This window comes from Colletotrichum orchidophilum (genome assembly GCF_001831195.1).
Source record: "Colletotrichum orchidophilum strain IMI 309357 chromosome Unknown Scaffold_56.1, whole genome shotgun sequence".
Lineage (NCBI taxonomy): Eukaryota > Fungi > Ascomycota > Sordariomycetes > Glomerellales > Glomerellaceae > Colletotrichum > Colletotrichum orchidophilum.
In genome coordinates this window covers 267,768-287,188 of record NW_019173012.1, presented here as the reverse complement: position 1 = coordinate 287,188, position 19,421 = coordinate 267,768, and the positions used below count along the sequence as shown (strand labels likewise).

Genomic DNA, 19,421 nt, shown 5'->3' with positions numbered 1-19,421 from the left:
GGTCCAGCTGCTTTAGCCTTTGCCCAGACTACCCACGACGGTGCAACGCATCCCACGCGCCGTGACGCCATGGCACTAACAAACACCGAACCCCGTTCTGGGGTGGGGGTCCTCCGTCACTTATCGCTCGCCATCGACGATTTTCCAGGTTGCGCTCCGGCCCCAACAAGAACACCAACAAACATCCCAACGAGCGACCAGGGGGGGGGGGGGAGTGGTCCCGCAAAAGACCTCCGCGGACCCGGTACCTTAAGACAAGCGCAAACGCGAAATTTAAATCCTCCCTATAACCCAATTAAACCACCCATGGCGACCTCTCTCCTCGCCCAGTGCTCAAACACTCTCTGGTGCCATCTCCGTTCCCTACCCCTCTGGGCATTTGTCCTCGTCGTCCTCCTCTTCGGCGCACTCCGCCAGCGCATCCTCCCATCTTCTTCGTCGTCTTCTTCTCCGACCCGACGACGACGACAACAGCCAGCACCCGGCGTCGCGGATAAGAAGACGTCCGCCTCGTAAAACGGGGTGTGTCTTCCGCCAGCCGCAAACGCCTTCCCTCCCCCCGCGGGAGAAACAACACCATACAACAGAAGAGAAGATGGCGTCCGCAATCGCAAAGGCCGCCCGCACCGAGGCCGACTTTGATCGCGTCCCCGTCCGTGTCGTCCGCCTCATCCGCCTCGCCGGCGCGAGCGGCCTCGCCTACGCCGCCTACAAGATCCACTGGCGCATCGTCCTCGCCAGCTTCTTCACCGGCCCGGGCAAGTTCAGCCGCATCCTCATGCTCTTCTTTGCCCTCCTGAACCTCAAGAACATGCCCTTTGTCTGGACCGTACGTTTTTGCCCTCCTCCCCGCCGCTGTCCTCGGCCCCCCCCCAAAGGCATTACAAGAAAGCCCCGACGACTAACATTGTCGTGACAGTACCGAGTATGGCACGCAATAATCTACCACCTCTTCATCCGCAAATCCCCCCGCCTCGGCCCCCGCTCCCTCTTCCGCCCCATGATCTCCCAGTCCCACGCCCCCATCACCGAAATCGACTACAACATCCACAAGTCCAACTCGACCTACTTCTCCGACCTCGACGTCTCCCGCACCCACCTCTGCACCTACCTCCTCCGCCCAGGCTTCCGCCAGCTCACCCACAACGTCACCACGCAGCTCGTCCTCGACCCCAAATCAGGAAAACCCGCCCGCGGTCCGCTGGGCATCATGCTCGGCGCCGTCCACTGCTCCTTCCGCCGCGAAATCACCGCCTACGCCCCCTACGAAATGTGGTCGCGCATCCTCTCCTGGGACCGCAAGTGGCTCTACATTGTCACGCACTTTGTGCCCAAGGGCACCGCGCGCCCGACAGAGTGGCTCGACCCGAAATTCGGCACCGCCAGGGTCCGTCGCAACCCCGGCGGCGGCGGCGGCGCGGGCGCCACCAACAGCGCCGAGTGGGAGAAGAAGATTTACGCCACGGGCGTGAGCAAGTACGTCTTCAAGATTGGGCGGTTGACGGTGCACCCGGCCGTGGCCCTCGAGGCGAGCGAGCTGCTGCCGCATCGGCCCACCGAGGGAGGGTGGCAGGGCGGCGACAACGGCGTGGGCGACGACAGCATCGACTTGAGCGACGTGACGGACGACGGTGCGTGGGATTGGAAGATGGTGGAGAAGAGGCGGCGCGAGGGCATGAGGTACGCGGCGCAGTTTGCGAGCATGGATGACCTGCACGGATGGCTGGACGGGGCGGATGGCGGTGACGGGAGTGCGCTGGGCAAATTCGGCCTTGGCTAAGACGAGTAGATGGCCGGGAGTTGTGATACCCCCCCTTAGACCTAGACAGTGATTGAGAAACCTTGAATGATGCGAAGAGGGAAGGCGCAACTTTGCAAAAGATGCAAAACTGGGGATATAGATGTTTCTTTGGATTGATATTGCCACGAATTAGTCGATAGAGCTAGACATACATGCGCGTACAACTACAATCAGACATTCACTGTCAAGTGTGCTGGTTATTTCTCTTTTCCCGCTAAACTCCCACAGTCCACAATCTTCCTCTTGCATTGGGTATAGTAAATACAAGGGAGGAAAGAAAAAGGTTGATGAATCAAAATCAAGGCCATGTTGTGAGGAAGGACAACGTCAGAGAGCGAAAGCGGCGGCGGCGGCGATCGCTCCAGCCCAGCCAGCGACCTGAGCCCGGCCGCCGGCGGCGGCTGGTGACGTTGTGCTGGCGACGGCAGCCTCTGTTGCGGTACCGCTGTGGGAGGAAGATGAAGACGTCTTGGTGCCGGTGGAAGTGGTCGCGGCGGCGGTGCCGGAGCCGGCCGAGGCGGACGATGAGCCGACCTGTGCACAGATCTGAGTAGCGAGCTGGAGAACCGCTGGAAAGAGCGTGTCAGCATGGTTGTCTTAACAAGTTGCCCACGACCACCCTTCTCATGGTTTTGGAGGATAGATACATACTGGCTTGATCCGCTGAGCTGCAGCCGGACGAGGCAAGGCAGGGCACGACCGTGGCTGTAAGCTGCGTCACTTTTCCGCAAGAGCAGGCAAAATCTTCCACGTCGCAGTTGACAGACTGGGCACCGTCACGAATGCAAGTGACTGCGCAGGTGGGAATCTGCGCAACGAGCTGATCGACGGTCTCGGCGACCGCAAGGACGGCGAGGAAGGACGCCACAATGGTATACTTCATCTTGACTGTCTGCTGTCGTTCGAAGCCGAGGTTGGTTCGGAAAGAACTAGGGCTGTCGAGGTACGATGAAGTGGCTGATAGGGCGCGGAGAAGGACGGGTCCAGCAGAGGCAAATGGGAGCAGAATAACAGTGCAGTTGCATGAGAGGACGATGGGGCCTTTATAAAGAGCATCGACAGAGACACCAAGACCGGGGCCATCATCATCCACCGGTCGCCGGAATGGCACAAGCTCATCGAGGCAACCCGCCGAGAGCTCCAAACGCAGCCAAGACGTGGTCTACGCCGGCGCGCTCCCAGATGTCTCGCACCCCGGATTAGGCATGCAGACGGATGGGACGGTGATGGGAATTATTGGTGAAAGATTGGACCATGCGGGCCAAAGCCCCTCAGATAGCTGCTGCTACGGGCCTTGTCATCCGTTCCGTGGCAGATTGCCTACTGTCAGTCTAGAGATGATCGGCCGCCACAGCTTCCTTGGCGTGAAGCCGCTGTAGCTCTCGCGAAATGCACCGCTCGGACTGGCTGGTTTTGCAGTGCCGTCTAGCAGTCGGGGCGCAGGTGCTAGTCAGTCCTCTGACTACGAACAAAGGCGGCTAGAGAGGATTATGGGTCAGTCGATACCATCCATTCTTCATCCTCCGTCCCCGAGCCTGGGTCAACCTTCCGCAAACGTCTGCGCGCGGGACCGAGGAGGCAAGGACCCTGCAGGAGAAGCTGACAAGCTTGGGCTTTGGGAATTCCCTCCTGTGGAAATACTGGATCCTGGACTTTTACCCACCGATTCATCTCTCCCGACGGTTGCGCCCTCAAAGGCTCAGCAACCTGACGTTGATGACCTATTGCCTGGGTCTGCAGAACGAGTAATGCAGGCTCAGGGGAAGGTGGTTAAGCTCATGCGGCATCGAGTAAGCTTCCCGTGGGCCCCTGTCGCAGAGAGGAAGATCAGATACCCGGCCAATCAAGATGGTCCATTCTTGGATGCAAGGAACGTGCTGAGTACACCTGCATTAGCTTTTCGACGCTTCTCGCATGGTGCGTGGTCTGTGTACCCGTACCCTCCCGTGCCTCGACCAGAACATCGGACGAGTGCTTGCTAGTCTCAGTAAAATACACTGTCCTTTCCCACTTTCCAGTTATCGAGGCAGCGAACTCTCGTATACGGTATAGAGAAACGTAAGAGGAACTTGGACGTAGACTTGATGGACCCTGAGTCAAGCATGATCAAAGGTGCAGAATGTCCGTCGTGGTGTTCGAAGGCGGGAGCTATCACCCGACTGGCCGAGACCGTGCGTTTTGGGTCTATTGGCCTCGCGAAATGGTTTTCTCCTCCTTCCCGTTAGTGCCGCAAATTCACATCCTCCAGTCCGCCGGCATGGAACGTCTGGATCTGGCAGACATTCTGAACCGCTAGCATCGCTGTGTTTGCCAGAGCGATGTCTGCCATGAGTCTATCGCTCGGTCTCAATCCCCATAACATGCTGTTCTGAGCCCTAGCTGGAAGGAACCTCTTTCCTAGTAACGAGTGGGAGGCGTCATGTGGATTCTAATATGTTGCCACGCGCGTGCAAGAAACGTTGCTGAGAAACACGTTGCTCCCCAAACTGGGCTGTTCGGGGCCTCAAGAGTCGAAACTTCTCATGATCAGGACGTAAGAGGCTGCCAAGTGTCAACCCGTGGCGACGCTTTCAAGCTGATCGTGACTCTCATACCCAACTTGCCCGAGTTTGAGCAGCTGTCTGAAATCAGTTGTGGGCTTGGCAGGGGTTGTACCCGATGGGTTGCTCGGCGATTCTAGAGAATCGGAATGCAAACGGAGTGTACCATTATCATCCGAACCCGTTATCACGTGGACTAGTGTGCTGTTCCTCGCAAGTTACGCTCACAGCGGTCGGGAAGATTTGATGCTGTTCTCGACTTGGGGTGTCTTCAATTTGAGCTGGTCTCCGTTTTCGTCGTCGATTCGAGGATGCGCAGTCCGGCTCTCAGGTTGACGCGACTCCGATTTTGTGTTTCGGGCGTACCGTGGCTCAGCTCCAGTTCTCGGAGCAACTTTCGCATGGGGCCATGATGCTCCTTCTCGCCGCGGGTACGCGTTGCTGAAAGTGCAGGGTCAACGGACGGCGATCTGCGAAATCAGACAAATTCGCTTTGCAGCTGAGCATAAAGTTGAGCTGGAGACCTATTGCGGTGCGAGCTGGGTTTGGAGTTGTCACGGTTGAACAGACGGAACTGCTCCGTGGTGACGAAATAGCGGACCCGCCTACAGTGCGTGACGTGCGAAATTGGACACCGGGCACGGTGCACCAGCTGCCCCTCCATCCCAGATCGCCCGCCGCGGGGCAGTCGGACCTGATCAGAGTCAACCTTGGCAAGCGCGACCTCGGGCACGACTCTCCCTCACATCTCACCCCAAAAACCAGGCGGCCTCAAAAAAACATGACGGAACAACCGGTATCAGTCCTCTTCGTCTGCCTCGGCAACATTTGCCGCTCGACAATGGCAGAAGGCGTGTTCCGCAACATTGCGCAAAAGCCGCAATACAAGGGCCTCATCTCAAAGGTGGACTCTTGTGGCACAGGTACGGCGGATACGTCATGATGAACCCTCTCATTGTTGTCGTGTGTAGGAAAGCTGACGCGAATATTGGCGCAACAATAGCGGCCTACCACGTTGGCGATCCCCCAGACGACCGAACGATGGCGACTCTCGAGGACCACGGCATCACGGACTATTACCACGCCGGTCGCAAGGTACGAAAGGGCTCCCCCCCCTTCCCTACTGGTTGGCCTGGACGCGTCTGAAGAGAGCACAGAGTTGCTGACCCCCCGAGCTTTCACTCCGTGCAGGTGTCTCCCTCAGACTTCAACAAGTTCGACTACATCTTCGCAATGGACCGATCAAATCTCCGAGACCTGCAAAACCTACAACAACGAGGCTACGCCGATACAAAGGCCAAGGTGATGATGTTTGGCGAGTTTTCGGGAGGTCCCAGATCAGAGGTGGTGAACGACCCATACTACGGCGGCGACGAGGGCTTTGCAAAGGCCTACGAACAGTGCACACGGTTCTCGCACAACTTTTTGAAGCACGTCTTCCCCGCCGTCGACCCCAAAGCATAGTTGGAGGGCGGGTCTGCTACTGTGGAGAGAGAGAGAGAGACAGTATTGGGGCCAGAAAGCGAGGACCAAAGGCTCACGACGCGCCGCGAAATATGGTCCTGGGGGCGGCGGCGGCGGCGGCGGCGGCGGCGGCACGCGTTGTAGCAAAGATTTGACTCTTTCGCTGCACTGAACAGTCCTTTCGTCAACGGTAAGGCGTCAGGACAGGGGCAAGTGGGCCTGGCCAAATGGCAAAAGAGGACAGCACTGGCCGCACTGTCGAAATGATTATTTCTACATTGGAGACGTAAAGGCGAGGGAAGGGAGGGGCGCATATGAGCATGTCTTTGGTTTGATTCCACAGTTACAACATGCATATAGAAGATGAGATCCCATGCCGTTGCCAACCAATGCGGGTGCAAATTGCAGGACGACGGCAAGACGGCCTGACGAGGATGGAGCCGTAGACGCCGTTGAAGACAACCCGAGGGGTTGAGGTGCCTAAGCGAGATGGATTCGGGGCGTGGGCTACATCCAAGCTAGCGTCTTTGATGGCAGCGGCAGCAGCTACATACTTGGCATGGCAGATGAAGAAAGAGAGAATCAGGCGGGCCAAGATAAAGGGACGGATACTATCTGAACAGATGATCAAGGTTGAGCTGAGAGTGAGAGGCTCTTCAGCCCTATCTTGTCAGTAGGTAGATGGAGGTGGTGCCCGCGTTGGCTCGGCTTGGTGTCGCCCAATGGCCGTAGAAGTAGCTTACGCCGGCGGACGGATTGCTGACGGCAGATTCCTCGTTGGCAGTGATGCTGGGCAAATTGCGACGGGTCGCAATCCTGCGGATGAGGAATACACATCGTGCTTGATACTGACGCACCTAAGCTTACATGCCGACGCAGCGGTGCAGTCTGACCAAGGGCGACCTATAGGATCGTGATCGAGGCGCAGTTGAATTGGATTTCATCCCAAAGTTTTGACGGTGCTCGCTGCTGACCAAATGCGGGCCAGGCCGGGAGTTGGTTGACAGAAAACTGTCTCACTTTGAGGTCTAAAGTGGCCGGGACTTCTTCGGTACCAGCCGCGCTGCCACCGCATTCCCACGTATAGGTACACAAAGTTTGTTCCCCTGTGTCTTGGGATGCGATAACGAGCAGAGAGATTGCGGTATTCGTATCCCAAACTCTCGTCTCCATGGCAAAACTTGATGGGAGCATTGCAGCTGTTTATTGGTGCAGGTATTCGTACTTTGTAATAACGAGTGAGGTTGTTCCTGTCTTGTCAAAACTTCAAAGGGGCTCAACCGGGAATTGGAATTGGCACATTCTGGCGGGGTGGTGTGCTGCAGCGATTTGTCGCGCGGTTGCAAAGCTGCATCTCCACGAGTCCAGTCACGGTGCTCAGCGGTAACTGGCCCGAGGCAAATGGAGCTTTTATCTGAGAACGGACCGGGACCAATCAAGGTTCTCTCAACGACCCAGTAGTCAGCGAATCAATGGAAGTGCGGGACCGGGGGTGGGTGAGATGTGGGCCTTTCCCGCCAAGTCGCTTCCGGCCTAACGTCAGCAGCTTGTGCCTTGTACCTTGCGGTCGTCCCTTGCTCCCAGGCAGAAAGCTCAGATTGCTGGAGCATCGCTCGCACCTTGGCTTTTCGACACCGGATTCAAGACACTTGGTGCGTGTTCGAGACAGCTGGGCTTAAGGTCAGATACAGCAGCTAGCACTGGTGCATTTCAGAGCTGCGACATGCCTGGGGCCACCTCATAAGGCAGAGACAAGACGGGGAGCTCCAATCTACTACCCCTCCACCTCTCACCCCCCTTCTCTTCCACCGCGATTATCATTTGATCAACCTAAAGATTCGCGCAAGTACGAAGACATCCACACTGTACCTTGCCCACGGTACTACTCTTCACCACACTCAGCCTTGGGTTCGTTCAATCACCAATGCCATGACCGACAATCTCCAAGTCTCATCATCTTCATGTGTAAAGTGTCCGCAGTCCACAGTCCACAAATCCCACTTATCTTGAACAAAACCGAGTGTGCCAGTGCAGCAGCTTGCTTGCTGTGCCCCCTTTCCATCTGGCTTTCTCTCGCTTTCTGTCCCTGTTCAGGCCCAGGTGATCCTGTCCAGCCCCCTCCCAGATGGAACCTCCCCCCTCGGCTCGTGCCTTTGACCATTTTATCGCCTGTTCTTGCCTCGACTGTGAATGCTCCATCCCATTAGGCGCTGTGTCCCCGGCCTGGCCATCCCATCCTTTCCCATCATCCCCCCAATTCGCCCAAGGCATTTCCCCGTCGTCCTATCCTAACACGTACGTACCTTTACTTTATCTTTTCCTCCTATCCATAGGTAGGTACCTTACCCAAGGTATCGCACAATATCTCTGGACCTCCCTCCCTCTGCTTACTTTCCCTCACTCGTATTTCTTCCTTCCACATCTCCCCCAAAGTCACCCATCCCTGTGGGACAAAGACGAGAATTGTTCCGGCAATCCGGCATTGTCATCTGGCATATTCCATCCAGCGACGTAGTCAGAAAGCAGAAACACCCTACCTTATAATACAGCCTGCTTCCCCCGCTGCTGCTGCTGCTGCTGCTGCTGCTGCTCCTCCTCCTGTTGCGTGGACGAGCTGTTCTTTTTCGGTTCATCTCGCTACCCTGTCTGTTCCGCAACTGTCGCATCGCATCGCATTCCTTGCTTGCTTCCCCACCTTTGCCTCGATTGACTCGCCAAAGATACCCCTCGATTCCTCGACAAGCCCGACACGCCAAACCTACAAGCTCGAAAAAACAACAGCTCCAACCCCAACCAGCAACCCGACAACCTCCAGAGAGCAACACAGACTTCGCAAAAATGGCTGATCTCCAGGGACGCAAGGTTTTCAAGGTTTTCAACCAAGACTTTATCGTCGACGAGCGATACACGGTAACCAAAGAGCTCGGCCAGGGAGCTTACGGCATTGTCTGGTGCGTGCGACCTTTCCCGCTCTTCCCCTCATCCCATCCGCTGCCACTCTGCGATGCTGTTGGTGTTGGTGCTGCTACCACTGCTACTGCCCCGCCATTCGGCCAAGAAGCTGACGAATATCCCCCTCACACAGCGCCGCCGTGAACAACCAGACCCAGGAGGGCGTCGCCATCAAGAAGGTCACAAATGTTTTCAGCAAGAAGATCCTCGCCAAGCGCGCCTTGCGCGAAATCAAGCTGCTCCAGCACTTCAGGGGACACCGCAACGTGAGTCCTTTGCCTGCTCCAAAAGCTGTCCCAAAAACCCCAACGCCAGCCTCATCGCCCACGCGGCTGCACCAATGCCAACACCCAGAAAGAAAAAAAATTGCTGACTGCCTGCTGTGACAGATTACCTGCCTCTACGACATGGACATTCCTCGACCCGATAACTTCAACGAGACATATCTCTACGAGGGTACGCTCTCTGCCGCGTGCATCCGCCGCCCCGACCGAGTCGGCTGTGCTAACACATCTGTTGTGCTACAGAGCTCATGGAATGCGATTTGGCAGCCATCATCCGATCCGGTCAGCCGCTGACCGACGCTCACTTCCAGTCCTTCATCTACCAGATCCTCTGCGGTCTCAAGTACATCCACTCCGCCAACGTTCTGCACCGTGACCTCAAGCCCGGTAACCTCCTCGTCAACGCCGACTGCGAGCTCAAGATTTGCGACTTCGGTCTGGCGCGCGGCTTTTCCGTCGACCCGGAGGAGAATGCTGGATACATGACGGAGTACGTTGCCACCAGATGGTATCGTGCTCCCGAGATCATGTTGAGCTTCCAAAGCTACACCAAAGCTAGTACGTGTCCAAGATGGCGTCGCATGGCTGCAGTTGGGTGAGATGTTAACCACACAATAGTTGACGTCTGGTCGGTTGGCTGCATTTTGGCCGAGTTGCTCGGCGGCCGTCCCTTCTTCAAGGGCCGTGATTACGTCGACCAACTGAACCAGATCCTGCACATTCTCGGAACCCCCAACGAAGAGACCTTGTCCCGCATCGGCTCCCCTCGCGCTCAGGAATACGTCCGCAACTTGCCCTTCATGCCCAAGAAGACCTTCCCCAGCCTGTTCCCTCAGGCCAACCCCGACGCCCTTGACCTTCTCGATCGTATGCTCGCCTTTGACCCCTCGAGCCGCATCAGCGTCGAGCAAGCTCTTGAGCACCCTTACCTGCACATCTGGCACGACGCCTCCGACGAACCCGACTGCCCCACGACCTTCAACTTCGACTTTGAGGTCGTCGAGGATGTCGGCGACATGCGCAAGATGATCCTGGATGAGGTCTACCGCTTCCGCCAGCTGGTCCGCACCGTACCCGGAGCCGCTCAGGCCGGCACGCAGGCCTCCGGACAGCAGGTTGGCGGCCAAGTTCCGATCCCCACCGGAGCAAACCAAGGATGGAGCTCATCGGACCCTCGACCGCAAGAGTACGGCAGCCAGGGAGGCGGCTTGGAGGCGGATCTTGCTGGTGGCCTCGATCACCGGAGATAAAAGCCGCTGCAAACCTTTGTGGACTGATGCGCATGAACGACTAGCAAAATCGGTGTTTGGTTTGCAGACTCTGGCGGGGCAGTTTCAGAATTTTGGATGTGATGTGATGTCATTTCGCGCTTTTACATGTCGAGAGGATCAGGAAAGGAGGGTTGGAGAGAATCGCTAGAAGACATGGGGCATTGTTCTGGATGACAGCCGCTCTTCGGGGGTTTGGCGGGAGAAGAAGAAGAGGAAGAAGAAGAGGAAGAAGAAGAAGAAGAAGAAGAAAAGAGGAGGACAAAGTCGAGACATTGGGGGACTGGGTCGCCCGAGGGGTTGAATGAACACGACAAAGATGACAACCGTCCCCAAATTTACTTAATTCCCTATGCATACGGATACGATGCCGTGCTTGTAGTGCTTGCTCATTGTAGGCGGCGCCTAGGCGGTGCTTCACCGTCGCTCGAGTATGACGTGCGGTCGGCGAGTCCTTCTAATTCATCTCGGTTACGAGAAGACGCGGCCTGGATGGCCGCGTACTCATGCAGGTTTCAGTTCAACGTGTCAGACGACCTAAGTTCTGGGCTGTCTGGTGCGCATTGATAGCATATTATTGTCAAGAAAGCTCGAACCTAATTTCTTTGATAGAGCTCTTGATGTGGACCGCGCTCTTGGAAATTTGGCGCCATTTGGGATGCCACCTTGACACAGAGTGTTTTGCGACGCGAAGTAGGATGGAAATGAGTAGTTTGTTACCCCCAAAGACACTATATACCGTAAAACGCCAAAATATATACAAGTGAAGAAAATCAGAGAAAAGAGCCAGTAGAATTGCATCCATGACCCAGACATCTATACGGTGATGCTCCCATAAAGAATCGCTCATTAGGTCTTGTTAAAGCAAACCCGAACCCGTCTCATTCTGTGCCGGGGGTATATGTATCCGAAAAATGAAGTTTTTTTTTTTGTGAAAAAATGATGAAGGAGAAAGTTTGTTGCAGGTGCTTTAAGCAGGAGAGCCTCACATCCCATAAACCCATTTGAACGCCGTTGTAACCACCGATTTAGAGTTTCTAAACGCCAGACCAGTATGGAGTGATTTCTCCAACGAAAAGACGGAAGAGGCCCCCTCATGCCTTGGGACCGTAGAACCAGTAGAACGCTGCATACGGAACGCTGTCGGTGGCGCCGGGGGTGGTGCACTGGTGCGCGGCGCCGCCGGCCGTGACGACGCGGTAGACGGCCGAGATGCCCTTGCTGCCGCCCTTGTCGCCAAGGTAGAGCCAGTCGACGGAGCCCGTCTTCTCCGGGCCTGCGTCAGCGGACGCGGGCGCCTTTGTGCCGTTGAGCTTTGCGCCCCTCAATAAATACTCGCCGAGCTTGAACGTGGGCACGCCCGTGTTGTCGAAGAAGTGGACGCCGAGCTGCTTCATGGGTGCAATGCCGGGCATGACGAGGTCGGCGGGGGGCGGGAAGGGCGTCGTTGCCGAGGCGCCGAATTTGGAAGTACCATCCGAGGTCAAGGGCAGCGGGGTGGACCAGACGGCGTTGGTGGTGAGGCCGTTGAAGACGTCGACCGAGGAGAGGGATGCGGCGCCGACGTTGGGGTAGAGGGGTTGGGCGTCGTAGAGGCCTGCGAGGGCGCCGGTTGCTGTCGCGGTGATGGATGTTGCGTTGACGGAGGTGCAGGTGTAGTTTTGGATGCCGTGGCCTAGGGCGATGTGTTTGAGGACCAGATCTGCTGGTGGTGCCGGGAGTTCGACGCCTTTCGGGTACGAGTGTTAGTGATAACATGTTCTCATGTTGGGGTGGTTGTTGTCGTTAGTTTACGTACCATTGCCATTGACGGGGAGGGTCGGAGCTGCGGGTTTCGAGACGCAGCCGGCTTGTCTCTTAGCCGGAGCGGCGGAGACGAGAGCCAGGGAGGCCAGCAACAGGATGGTCTTGGCTAGCATGTTGGCTGTTGGAGCAGACTGTGGTGATCCGTCGCGGGTGTTGGATGATAATAAGATTGCTTAGACGCGAGTGTGGGCGGGAGAAGAGTAACAAATATATGCAGTAGCAACCAGGCCACACACACGCAAATATGCACGACACAAGAGGCCGGAATAAAGAGGTTGACTGATTTCTTTTCTTAGATCGCTCCTTTCGAGAAACAGGCAGGTAGCGGGCCGTTTAGAGACAAGACCGGGGGACGGGATTGGTGTGTGGAGCAAAAGCAAAATTTGGGCTGAATATAGGTACGGCGCTTAAACGCGTTGCGATGGGGTCGGATGAGGTGGTGCTTCTTTGACCGAGACAGAGATGCAAAGCTAACGTGGGTGACGGGTACTACTAAATATGAATCGATAGACAGACAGAGGGGATAAACAATAGGTTTGAAAGTAGTGATTCGAATCGGAGTCGGAAATAAGGAAATTGGAGACGAGATGAGGAAGGTCTTTGCTGTGAGACGGGCCCGGGAGAGCAGACGGGACGGAACTGGGAGACGGGCTTTATATCAAGAAGGTCTGTTGCTAAAAGCTCATAGGATGGGGGAGAAAAGAGTACAGAGAGTTGTGGGTGAGACGGGCGAGACGGACGGACGACCGAACCCTGCCACCCATTTCAGTGTAAGGTATCCGTAGACAGACTTCCATCCATCTATCCACACCACACACACATACACACACACACACACACACCCCCGAAGGAGGCGCACGTAGACTTGGGGTTCGGGTCTGACAAGGCAGGCTTCCTTTTCAGAATGCAAGGCGGAGCAAGGGGGGATCGTGCCTTTGGGCCCTCCGCAGGGCCACGATGGCATCCGAATGTGGTCCATGATGGGTGCAGGAAGGGGACCGAACAGAGACATAGACAGTGAGAGAGAAACACAGACGCAACCCATAGGGAATGCCCGCATCCGTGTGGCTGTCGCTACCTACCTTAGTTATTATTGCCCCTGGTCCATGTTTGGAAGTTCATGTCGCTGCCGTCTTGAAGGGTTTACCCTGCCGTCACGGTTGAGGACACCCGTTACCCCAGGTAGGTAGGTGGCTTTGACTCTTCGAAGCAGAAAGCGAGGCTGGAGGGTATCTTCTGGGACAAAGATGGGTATGCGCGTCGTCCTGTGCCGTCGATAGAGGGACGGTTTCTCGCAAGCCAGACCGACAGCACTGGGAGGTGGACGGACTACGTAGGCGGGCGGGCAGGCGGGCAGGAAAGCATCCTTGGACAGGTTCCTCGAGCAGGATACCTAGACTTGTGGCTAGAAAAGAAGGTTGTCCTCTTCTTGGGTAGACATGAGACGAAGGGGGTCGAGGCCAAGGAGAAAGCAAACGGGTAAGGTAGATGGCGCAGGACGGGAGTCTGAGAGGTAAAAATGGGTACGTATCGAGACTACGTATCCGGAGAGACCATGCGGGAATGCCTGGCGCAATGCGCGTCTAACGTCGGAAGGCAGGAAGGCAGCTTACCAACGAACCTGGAGACGGTGGACGGGCAGGAGCGAGGTGGTGGGGTCGCCAGTGGCCGGGAAGGGCCTGTTTGCCGGCCCTTTGCAGTTTCTCCTGCACACCGTCACGGGCAGCCAGTCCTTCCCTCCCCTTGCTGCAGTCAACCTGAGCTCGTCCTATACGGATGCTGGCCTCGTAGAAGGCGGCCATGAGTTGTTGAATCCTGAGGCCTTGCATGGTGAGCCTGCCGAGCATGGCATCGCCTGGCTCATGTCCCCCTCGTCTGACTGCATCTGGCATCAAAGAAAGAAACGCGCCGCCGATGGCAGAGCGACAATCCTACATGCGACATAGCCACACAGTCTCAAGTCAGAACTTACCAACGCCGCGGCAATCTCATCTTCCGGAGACCACAAACCAAGTGCTGACCCTAGCGCGTCGATGCGCGGGTCGGACAAAAGTGAGAAATTGCAACAAAATGGGCAGCGCGGCTGACTCACTTGGACAACACTGTCATCCTAAAAGAGCATGGCGGTCTGTCTGCGAGTCGCTGTCAGTCAGTCAGTCTTGGCTTCTTTCTTGGGGTATGTTGTACGTTGCAAAGCGCGCGGGTCTCCATAAGCCAAGAGTCTTGGTCGTCTCCAACCCCGTTCCTTGGCTTCGCGGAATCATCGAAACCCTCCAGGATGATGTGGACCTGGGTCCAAGATAGCCGACATGGTGCCAACTCTGTCACCTGTCCTCCCATCCATGCCGCTGTCTCGAATGCCCTCTAGAATGGCTAAGACGTCCGCTAATACGAATACAGAATCCGTACGCATACTTGTCAGTCCATCTCGAGTCATCAAAGTACCTCATTTCTTTTGCTGCAACCCACCCGGTCCTCTTCAATGTGGCGCTCGTAGCGTGCCAGGGCCACGTCCGATGCCCCTCGAGTCTGTCATTTGGATGTCTATATTGTCACCTCGCCATTCCGTTTTCCCTCGAAGCCGTTCGACAATCGCGGGTGGGCGCGGCTAGGCGGTCAATTCAACCCCTCACGGCTCCATCCTCGTGCGCCTCTTCTGCCCGCCGCTAATCCGCATTCAAGCCACGATGACTGGCTGACGGTAGCGGGGGTCGGCTGCCATGCTTCCGCTAAGCAGACACTCGAAATATAGCACGGCCGCTCGGAGTACCGAGATCTTGAGAATGCACCTTCCTGCTTACTGGTTCAATAAGCGGCTTCTGACCATGGCAGGGGTCCCTTTGGGAAACCACCGGCCTTCGGTCAGTGTACGGCGCAGTAGACTCAAAATACACATGGACACAAAAACGTGGAGAGACCTATTCGTATGGCTGGTCATCTCGTTTTCGAGACCCTTTCGGCATCACCTTGGCTTAATCACGAAGCAATCTGCGAAAGTTCGCCCGTTTATCAGCTCCACCGTCCACAACTTCCGACTTAACCGGCCGTTTCTCCCGTCTCTCTGCGCCCTTCTCCCTGCATCCAGAACGTTTCGTTTCCTTGCAAGCTTGCAGCAGTGCACTGTTCACCACGGAGACAGTGTCGCAAAGGACCGTTGGTTGCTCCACTGATGTCTTCCGTGCCATCACATTACAACGGCACTCTAATCCAGACGCGACAGGAACTCCCTTCTCCTTATGGGATGTCTAGATTCAGCCTTCTCCATGGCCTCATGGCAACTCCTGCGCAGCTGAACGACCAACATCTCGAACCTGAAACCTCGTACAGTCACGTCACAATGTTTGGGGATCTGCAATGCTACGCCGGCGACATATTTAATGCTACCGATCTTGGGCAGCTTCAGTGTTACAGATCCGGCTAAATATCTCAGGGGCAATCGGGCAAAAGTCGCTCTGCTTTCTTCTCCGGAATGATGAATCAGACGGTGCCGGTCTCCGGTGGTTATCCAACGGTTCCTTGCGCACGACTCGATGTCGGAGCTGCCTCGACCTTGGAGCCGATGATTGGGGCAGACGGAGCTCCGTGTACTAAAGACCCAATATATACTTCCCTCAGGTCTGAACTCTGTATGCGGAATTATGGGCACAGGGGCCACGTAGTTCCCGTTGGGAAATAAACTTCCTGTTCCTGAATCGCGAATGTCGCAAATGTCGCAGACGTCGCAATCGTCGTCAGCTTTCTAGCCTTGTCGCAACTGCCATCACGATATCTTCAGGCAAGACGAGCTAGTATGCGGGCTCAGCGGAATTCTCGAGACATTGGAACTTAATCAAAAATCCTACCCATCACCCAGGAATTCGGCTGGCCGGCCAGGGAAGAAGGCCAACGACATGGTCAGGGCAAGACAACCACTACCGACAACCTTGCACGCAATCTAGCCCCCTGAGCCGATCGCAAACATTGTCCTAGGATGAAGGACTCGTGTTCGATGGCGTCTCAAGTACTCTGCGCCGCCCGCAGATTCGTCTAATCAGGCATGACGGGTCAGAGACGCCAAAGCCAATTCCTCGCCAGTGTCGCGTTACGGGCGATTTAAGATGACGTGCAACATTCGTCCCTTGGGGTTTCCAAGCGAGGGGAAACTTCCCGTTTCAAACGGCCACTAAGCCACAGCCCACGTTTCAGAGTACAACGCACTGACCAAGACCTCTGCGAATCCCCTCACTCCCCGTCGCTCGGCTTGTTGTTGGTCTCCAGGATTGTCATCCCCAGACGACCCAACAAGCCCACAAATTGGCGGAGGATCACCTCCTTCGCGAAGCCCTACATTGGAGGTTCGTCCATACTTTCACCGATGTGCGGGCGATCAAACTGAACCGCCCATCCTCGAATGGTAGCAATCACTGCCTCCTGGACTAGTTCAAGGGCTGTATGAGACTCTAGAAGCCCCCGATGGTTCTGTCGTGCTGCTAGATGCCTGTGAATGGATTGTACTGGGAAAGGATCCTTCTCCAACGGGGCGCAGTCTTTCGACATGCCAGACTTGCTGGGATATCCGTTGGTCGTTGGCATTATTCTCCCGGTTGAACGACCCAAGAGAGCGGTCCCTTGTGTATGTGGCCGTCTGATCAACCGTCAACGTCAAGCATCTAGCTAACATTGTTGAATGCACCACTGCCTCCATCAAAGGTGCAGCGTCTGCGAGTTGTTTTCCAGATGCAAGAATGAGGTCCAAACTGAGGCCGAGAAACGCGCTGGAATCCTGCATTCGTTCACCGTTTTCTGGAACTGTGAAGAGATCTTGGGGGGATACCTATGCAAGCCCTTCAAATACCAAGGTTTCTCCAACGCGAGCACTGCACGCCACGTGCGGCGCATCTCAACAGCACTGTTCTTCCTCTACGTTGCTCGGACTCTTCCCGAGACACGCAGTCCTTTTTCAGATGACTGCGAAGACGAGACTGTGTTTCCAATGAGGGGCTCGCATATCAGGCTGTCGCAACCATCACGCGATTCTGCGCTCCCGGGCTCCCGCACTCCCATCTCCCTCCTAACCACGCCGGACCGTCAGTGCATGTCGCACAAGCAGAAAGTCTTCCCGCTTTCAGCAGTTTGCAGGCGAACTAAGGCACAGCCTGCCGCAGTCCATCTGCGGATAATCAACAAAATTCATTCTCGAATTTCAGCAGTCTGTCTCTTCCTCTCCGGCTGTGGAGCGCCGCGGCCACATGGCGTTCGTCGAGCCAATCGCCCACGCCTGTCGTCTAGAGGAAGGGCGCTTACGTCGCATGCCAACGTCGGACTGCCTACTGCAATGCTGCACTGCTGCAGTGTAGACATCACAGCAGCTTGTGTATCGTTCCCTAGTGCACGACTATTGAGCTCGCTTCCACAGCCTACAGCCGCGGTTTGCCGAGCCTGCCTTGCTTGCATCACGCTATCAATTGTCAGCTGGACTCTCGTTGGCTCCTTTGGCCCCTTGGCCTGCTTGGCCGGCTTGGCCTGCTTGGCTTCAAGCAGGTTCAAGCGTGAGATGCGCTTGTCGGCTGCGTTGGTCGCGCTACGGCGAGGCGATGGTAGTGTCGTTGGCACTAGCGGCGCGGATGCTGGATGTTTGCTGATGGCTGACAGTCTTGACGCTGTTGGAAGCCGGACAGGTTGGAGGTCAAGGTGGCCAGCGCGGCAGTATGGATCCTGGCCCGGTCTTCACATGATGGATTCTTCCTGCACCGACGAGGCGTATTCCAAACGCTTGTTGGTCCGCAGTTGAGCGGTGACGGGTGACCGACCCGAAGACTCTTACCGCGGCTACTTGGTCCATTTCAATGGCCGGGAGGCAGTCTTGATGCGTTTGGTATTTTTCTCGAGATCTGGACAAGAATTGTTGCGTTTGGCGGGCCCAATAGGTGTTGTGTCCGGGTCACCATCTCCCGCGATGCGTGTAAGCCTTGGCTGTAAAACCCGCCATTTATATTTGGCTCGTCGTGGAAGCGGTGGGCGTTGGGAGGATGAGTTGAATGCGCTCAGCAGAAATCCATTGGCCAAAGGCGAGGGTTGCGTGATGTGTGTCAAGCGAGCAGCATTCTGCACTTACCTTGGTGCATGCTGTGTGCAGCATCAAGAGCGGATCTTCTTCCCATAGGGCTTCCAGGAAAGTTTTATTGGAGAGCATATCCCATCCGTTCTATCCATCAAAGAGCCCATCATTCTCATTGGCATATGCCCATGAGCGGTCTTGATGACGGACATAATGCCGAGTCGGTGCGAAGTATCATAGGGAGAGGCAGCGCCGTTGATGAGCCGGCGAAGTTTGCGGTCACCTTGCGGATGAGATACTTATAGCGTTCTGTCACCTCCCCACTCAGCCAACTATCACTGGATGAACACATCCACCAATCCCCGATAGTCTAGTGGTGAGGATATCTGCTTGTCATTGACTTTCAGCGATTCGCAGGGGACCGGGGTTCAATTCCCCGTCGAGGAGACACTTTTTACTTTTTAGGTAAAATTCTTTATTTAGTGACTGGTCTCGGAGATTTTTGAGTCACATCCTTCTTCCGTGGACAACTTGACTTGGTCAAATGGTTTGTACCAGCTGCAATTTCTACTGTAAAAACAATTCTTGAGTCCCGTCACCATTCGTATGGAATAAAAACCCGCGGACTTCAGCGCAGGGTGAGTTTGCGGATCTTGCGCTCTCAATTTATTTAACTTCAAGTAAATTCAAAGCAGGGATCTAGCTTGAAGGAGGTGACGTAAACTCTATGGCCTGTGATTTTTCAACACTTCCACCAGGGAGCTTCAGAAGTCTTGAAATTGGCCGTTTGGCATGGGATTAGCAATGGAGCGCATCCATAGTCTAGTGACTTTGGCTTCCTACCTCGTAGATGTTTCTTCTTCTTTCTTCTGGCGTGTGAAGACGCTTCCTGTGGTACGCATTTCCCAGATGTCCCCTGGGTGTTCCACATGCAATGCCGAACTGATGGGCTGAGCAAGTCATGACGTGCGGTGAGGCTGTCTTAGAGTTGAATAATGGGTGTGACAACACTCTGGCAGGGCCACTGCTGTGTGACCCTTGAACATAATTTCGACCATATTATTTTTACTCACTACTTCTGAACATCCTACGACCTGCCACACTTGCCTGACTTTTGCGAAAAGGGTTGTATGAAGCGAGAAAGATTACTGAAGCCCAAAGGGTCACAATTTATTGCATTAAAAACTAGCAAAACTATTCAGGTGAGATATCGCGGGCTTGTCCCAACAACTAGTAGTACGTGTAGCCGACCGCCCTAGCCCCTCGCGT

At 55.6% G+C, this 19,421-nt stretch overlaps 7 protein-coding genes across 7 annotated transcripts; 4 read left to right on the top strand and 3 right to left on the bottom strand.

Moving 5' to 3' along the window:
* Window positions 1-306: 306 nt before the first annotated feature.
* On the top strand, window positions 307-516 carry CORC01_07205 (uncharacterized protein; the record flags this gene model as incomplete). The annotated part of the gene is made up of 1 exon (XM_022618843.1): window positions 307-516. One exon carries the CDS (start codon window positions 307-309, stop codon window positions 514-516), a length of 210 nt encoding a protein of 69 aa, XP_022474743.1.
* A 79-nt stretch (window positions 517-595) lies between these two features.
* CORC01_07204 (uncharacterized protein) lies at window positions 596-1,780 on the top strand (the record flags this gene model as incomplete). The annotated part of the gene is made up of 2 exons (XM_022618842.1): window positions 596-829; window positions 920-1,780. The coding sequence occupies 2 exons, from the start codon at window positions 596-598 to the stop codon at window positions 1,778-1,780; spliced, it is 1,095 nt and encodes a 364-aa protein (XP_022474742.1).
* Window positions 1,781-2,128: 348 nt separating this feature from the next.
* Window positions 2,129-2,684, bottom strand: CORC01_07203 (uncharacterized protein; the record flags this gene model as incomplete). The annotated part of the gene is made up of 2 exons (XM_022618841.1): window positions 2,129-2,370; window positions 2,453-2,684. The coding sequence occupies 2 exons, from the start codon at window positions 2,682-2,684 to the stop codon at window positions 2,129-2,131; spliced, it is 474 nt and encodes a 157-aa protein (XP_022474741.1).
* Window positions 2,685-5,122: 2,438 nt separating this feature from the next.
* On the top strand, window positions 5,123-5,805 carry CORC01_07202 (phosphotyrosine protein phosphatase; the record flags this gene model as incomplete). Its single annotated transcript, XM_022618840.1, has 3 exons — window positions 5,123-5,264; window positions 5,345-5,436; window positions 5,533-5,805. The coding sequence occupies 3 exons, from the start codon at window positions 5,123-5,125 to the stop codon at window positions 5,803-5,805; spliced, it is 507 nt and encodes a 168-aa protein (XP_022474740.1).
* A 2,838-nt stretch (window positions 5,806-8,643) lies between these two features.
* CORC01_07201 (uncharacterized protein) lies at window positions 8,644-10,291 on the top strand (the record flags this gene model as incomplete). Its single annotated transcript, XM_022618839.1, has 5 exons — window positions 8,644-8,756; window positions 8,891-9,023; window positions 9,147-9,213; window positions 9,285-9,599; window positions 9,660-10,291. The coding sequence occupies 5 exons, from the start codon at window positions 8,644-8,646 to the stop codon at window positions 10,289-10,291; spliced, it is 1,260 nt and encodes a 419-aa protein (XP_022474739.1).
* Window positions 10,292-11,403: 1,112 nt separating this feature from the next.
* Window positions 11,404-12,228, bottom strand: CORC01_07200 (malate dehydrogenase; the record flags this gene model as incomplete). The annotated part of the gene is made up of 2 exons (XM_022618838.1): window positions 11,404-12,038; window positions 12,108-12,228. The coding sequence occupies 2 exons, from the start codon at window positions 12,226-12,228 to the stop codon at window positions 11,404-11,406; spliced, it is 756 nt and encodes a 251-aa protein (XP_022474738.1).
* Window positions 12,229-13,205: 977 nt separating this feature from the next.
* CORC01_07199 (uncharacterized protein) lies at window positions 13,206-13,962 on the bottom strand (the record flags this gene model as incomplete). The annotated part of the gene is made up of 2 exons (XM_022618837.1): window positions 13,206-13,508; window positions 13,729-13,962. 2 exons carry the CDS (start codon window positions 13,960-13,962, stop codon window positions 13,206-13,208), a joined length of 537 nt encoding a protein of 178 aa, XP_022474737.1.
* Window positions 13,963-19,421: the final 5,459 nt, after the last annotated feature.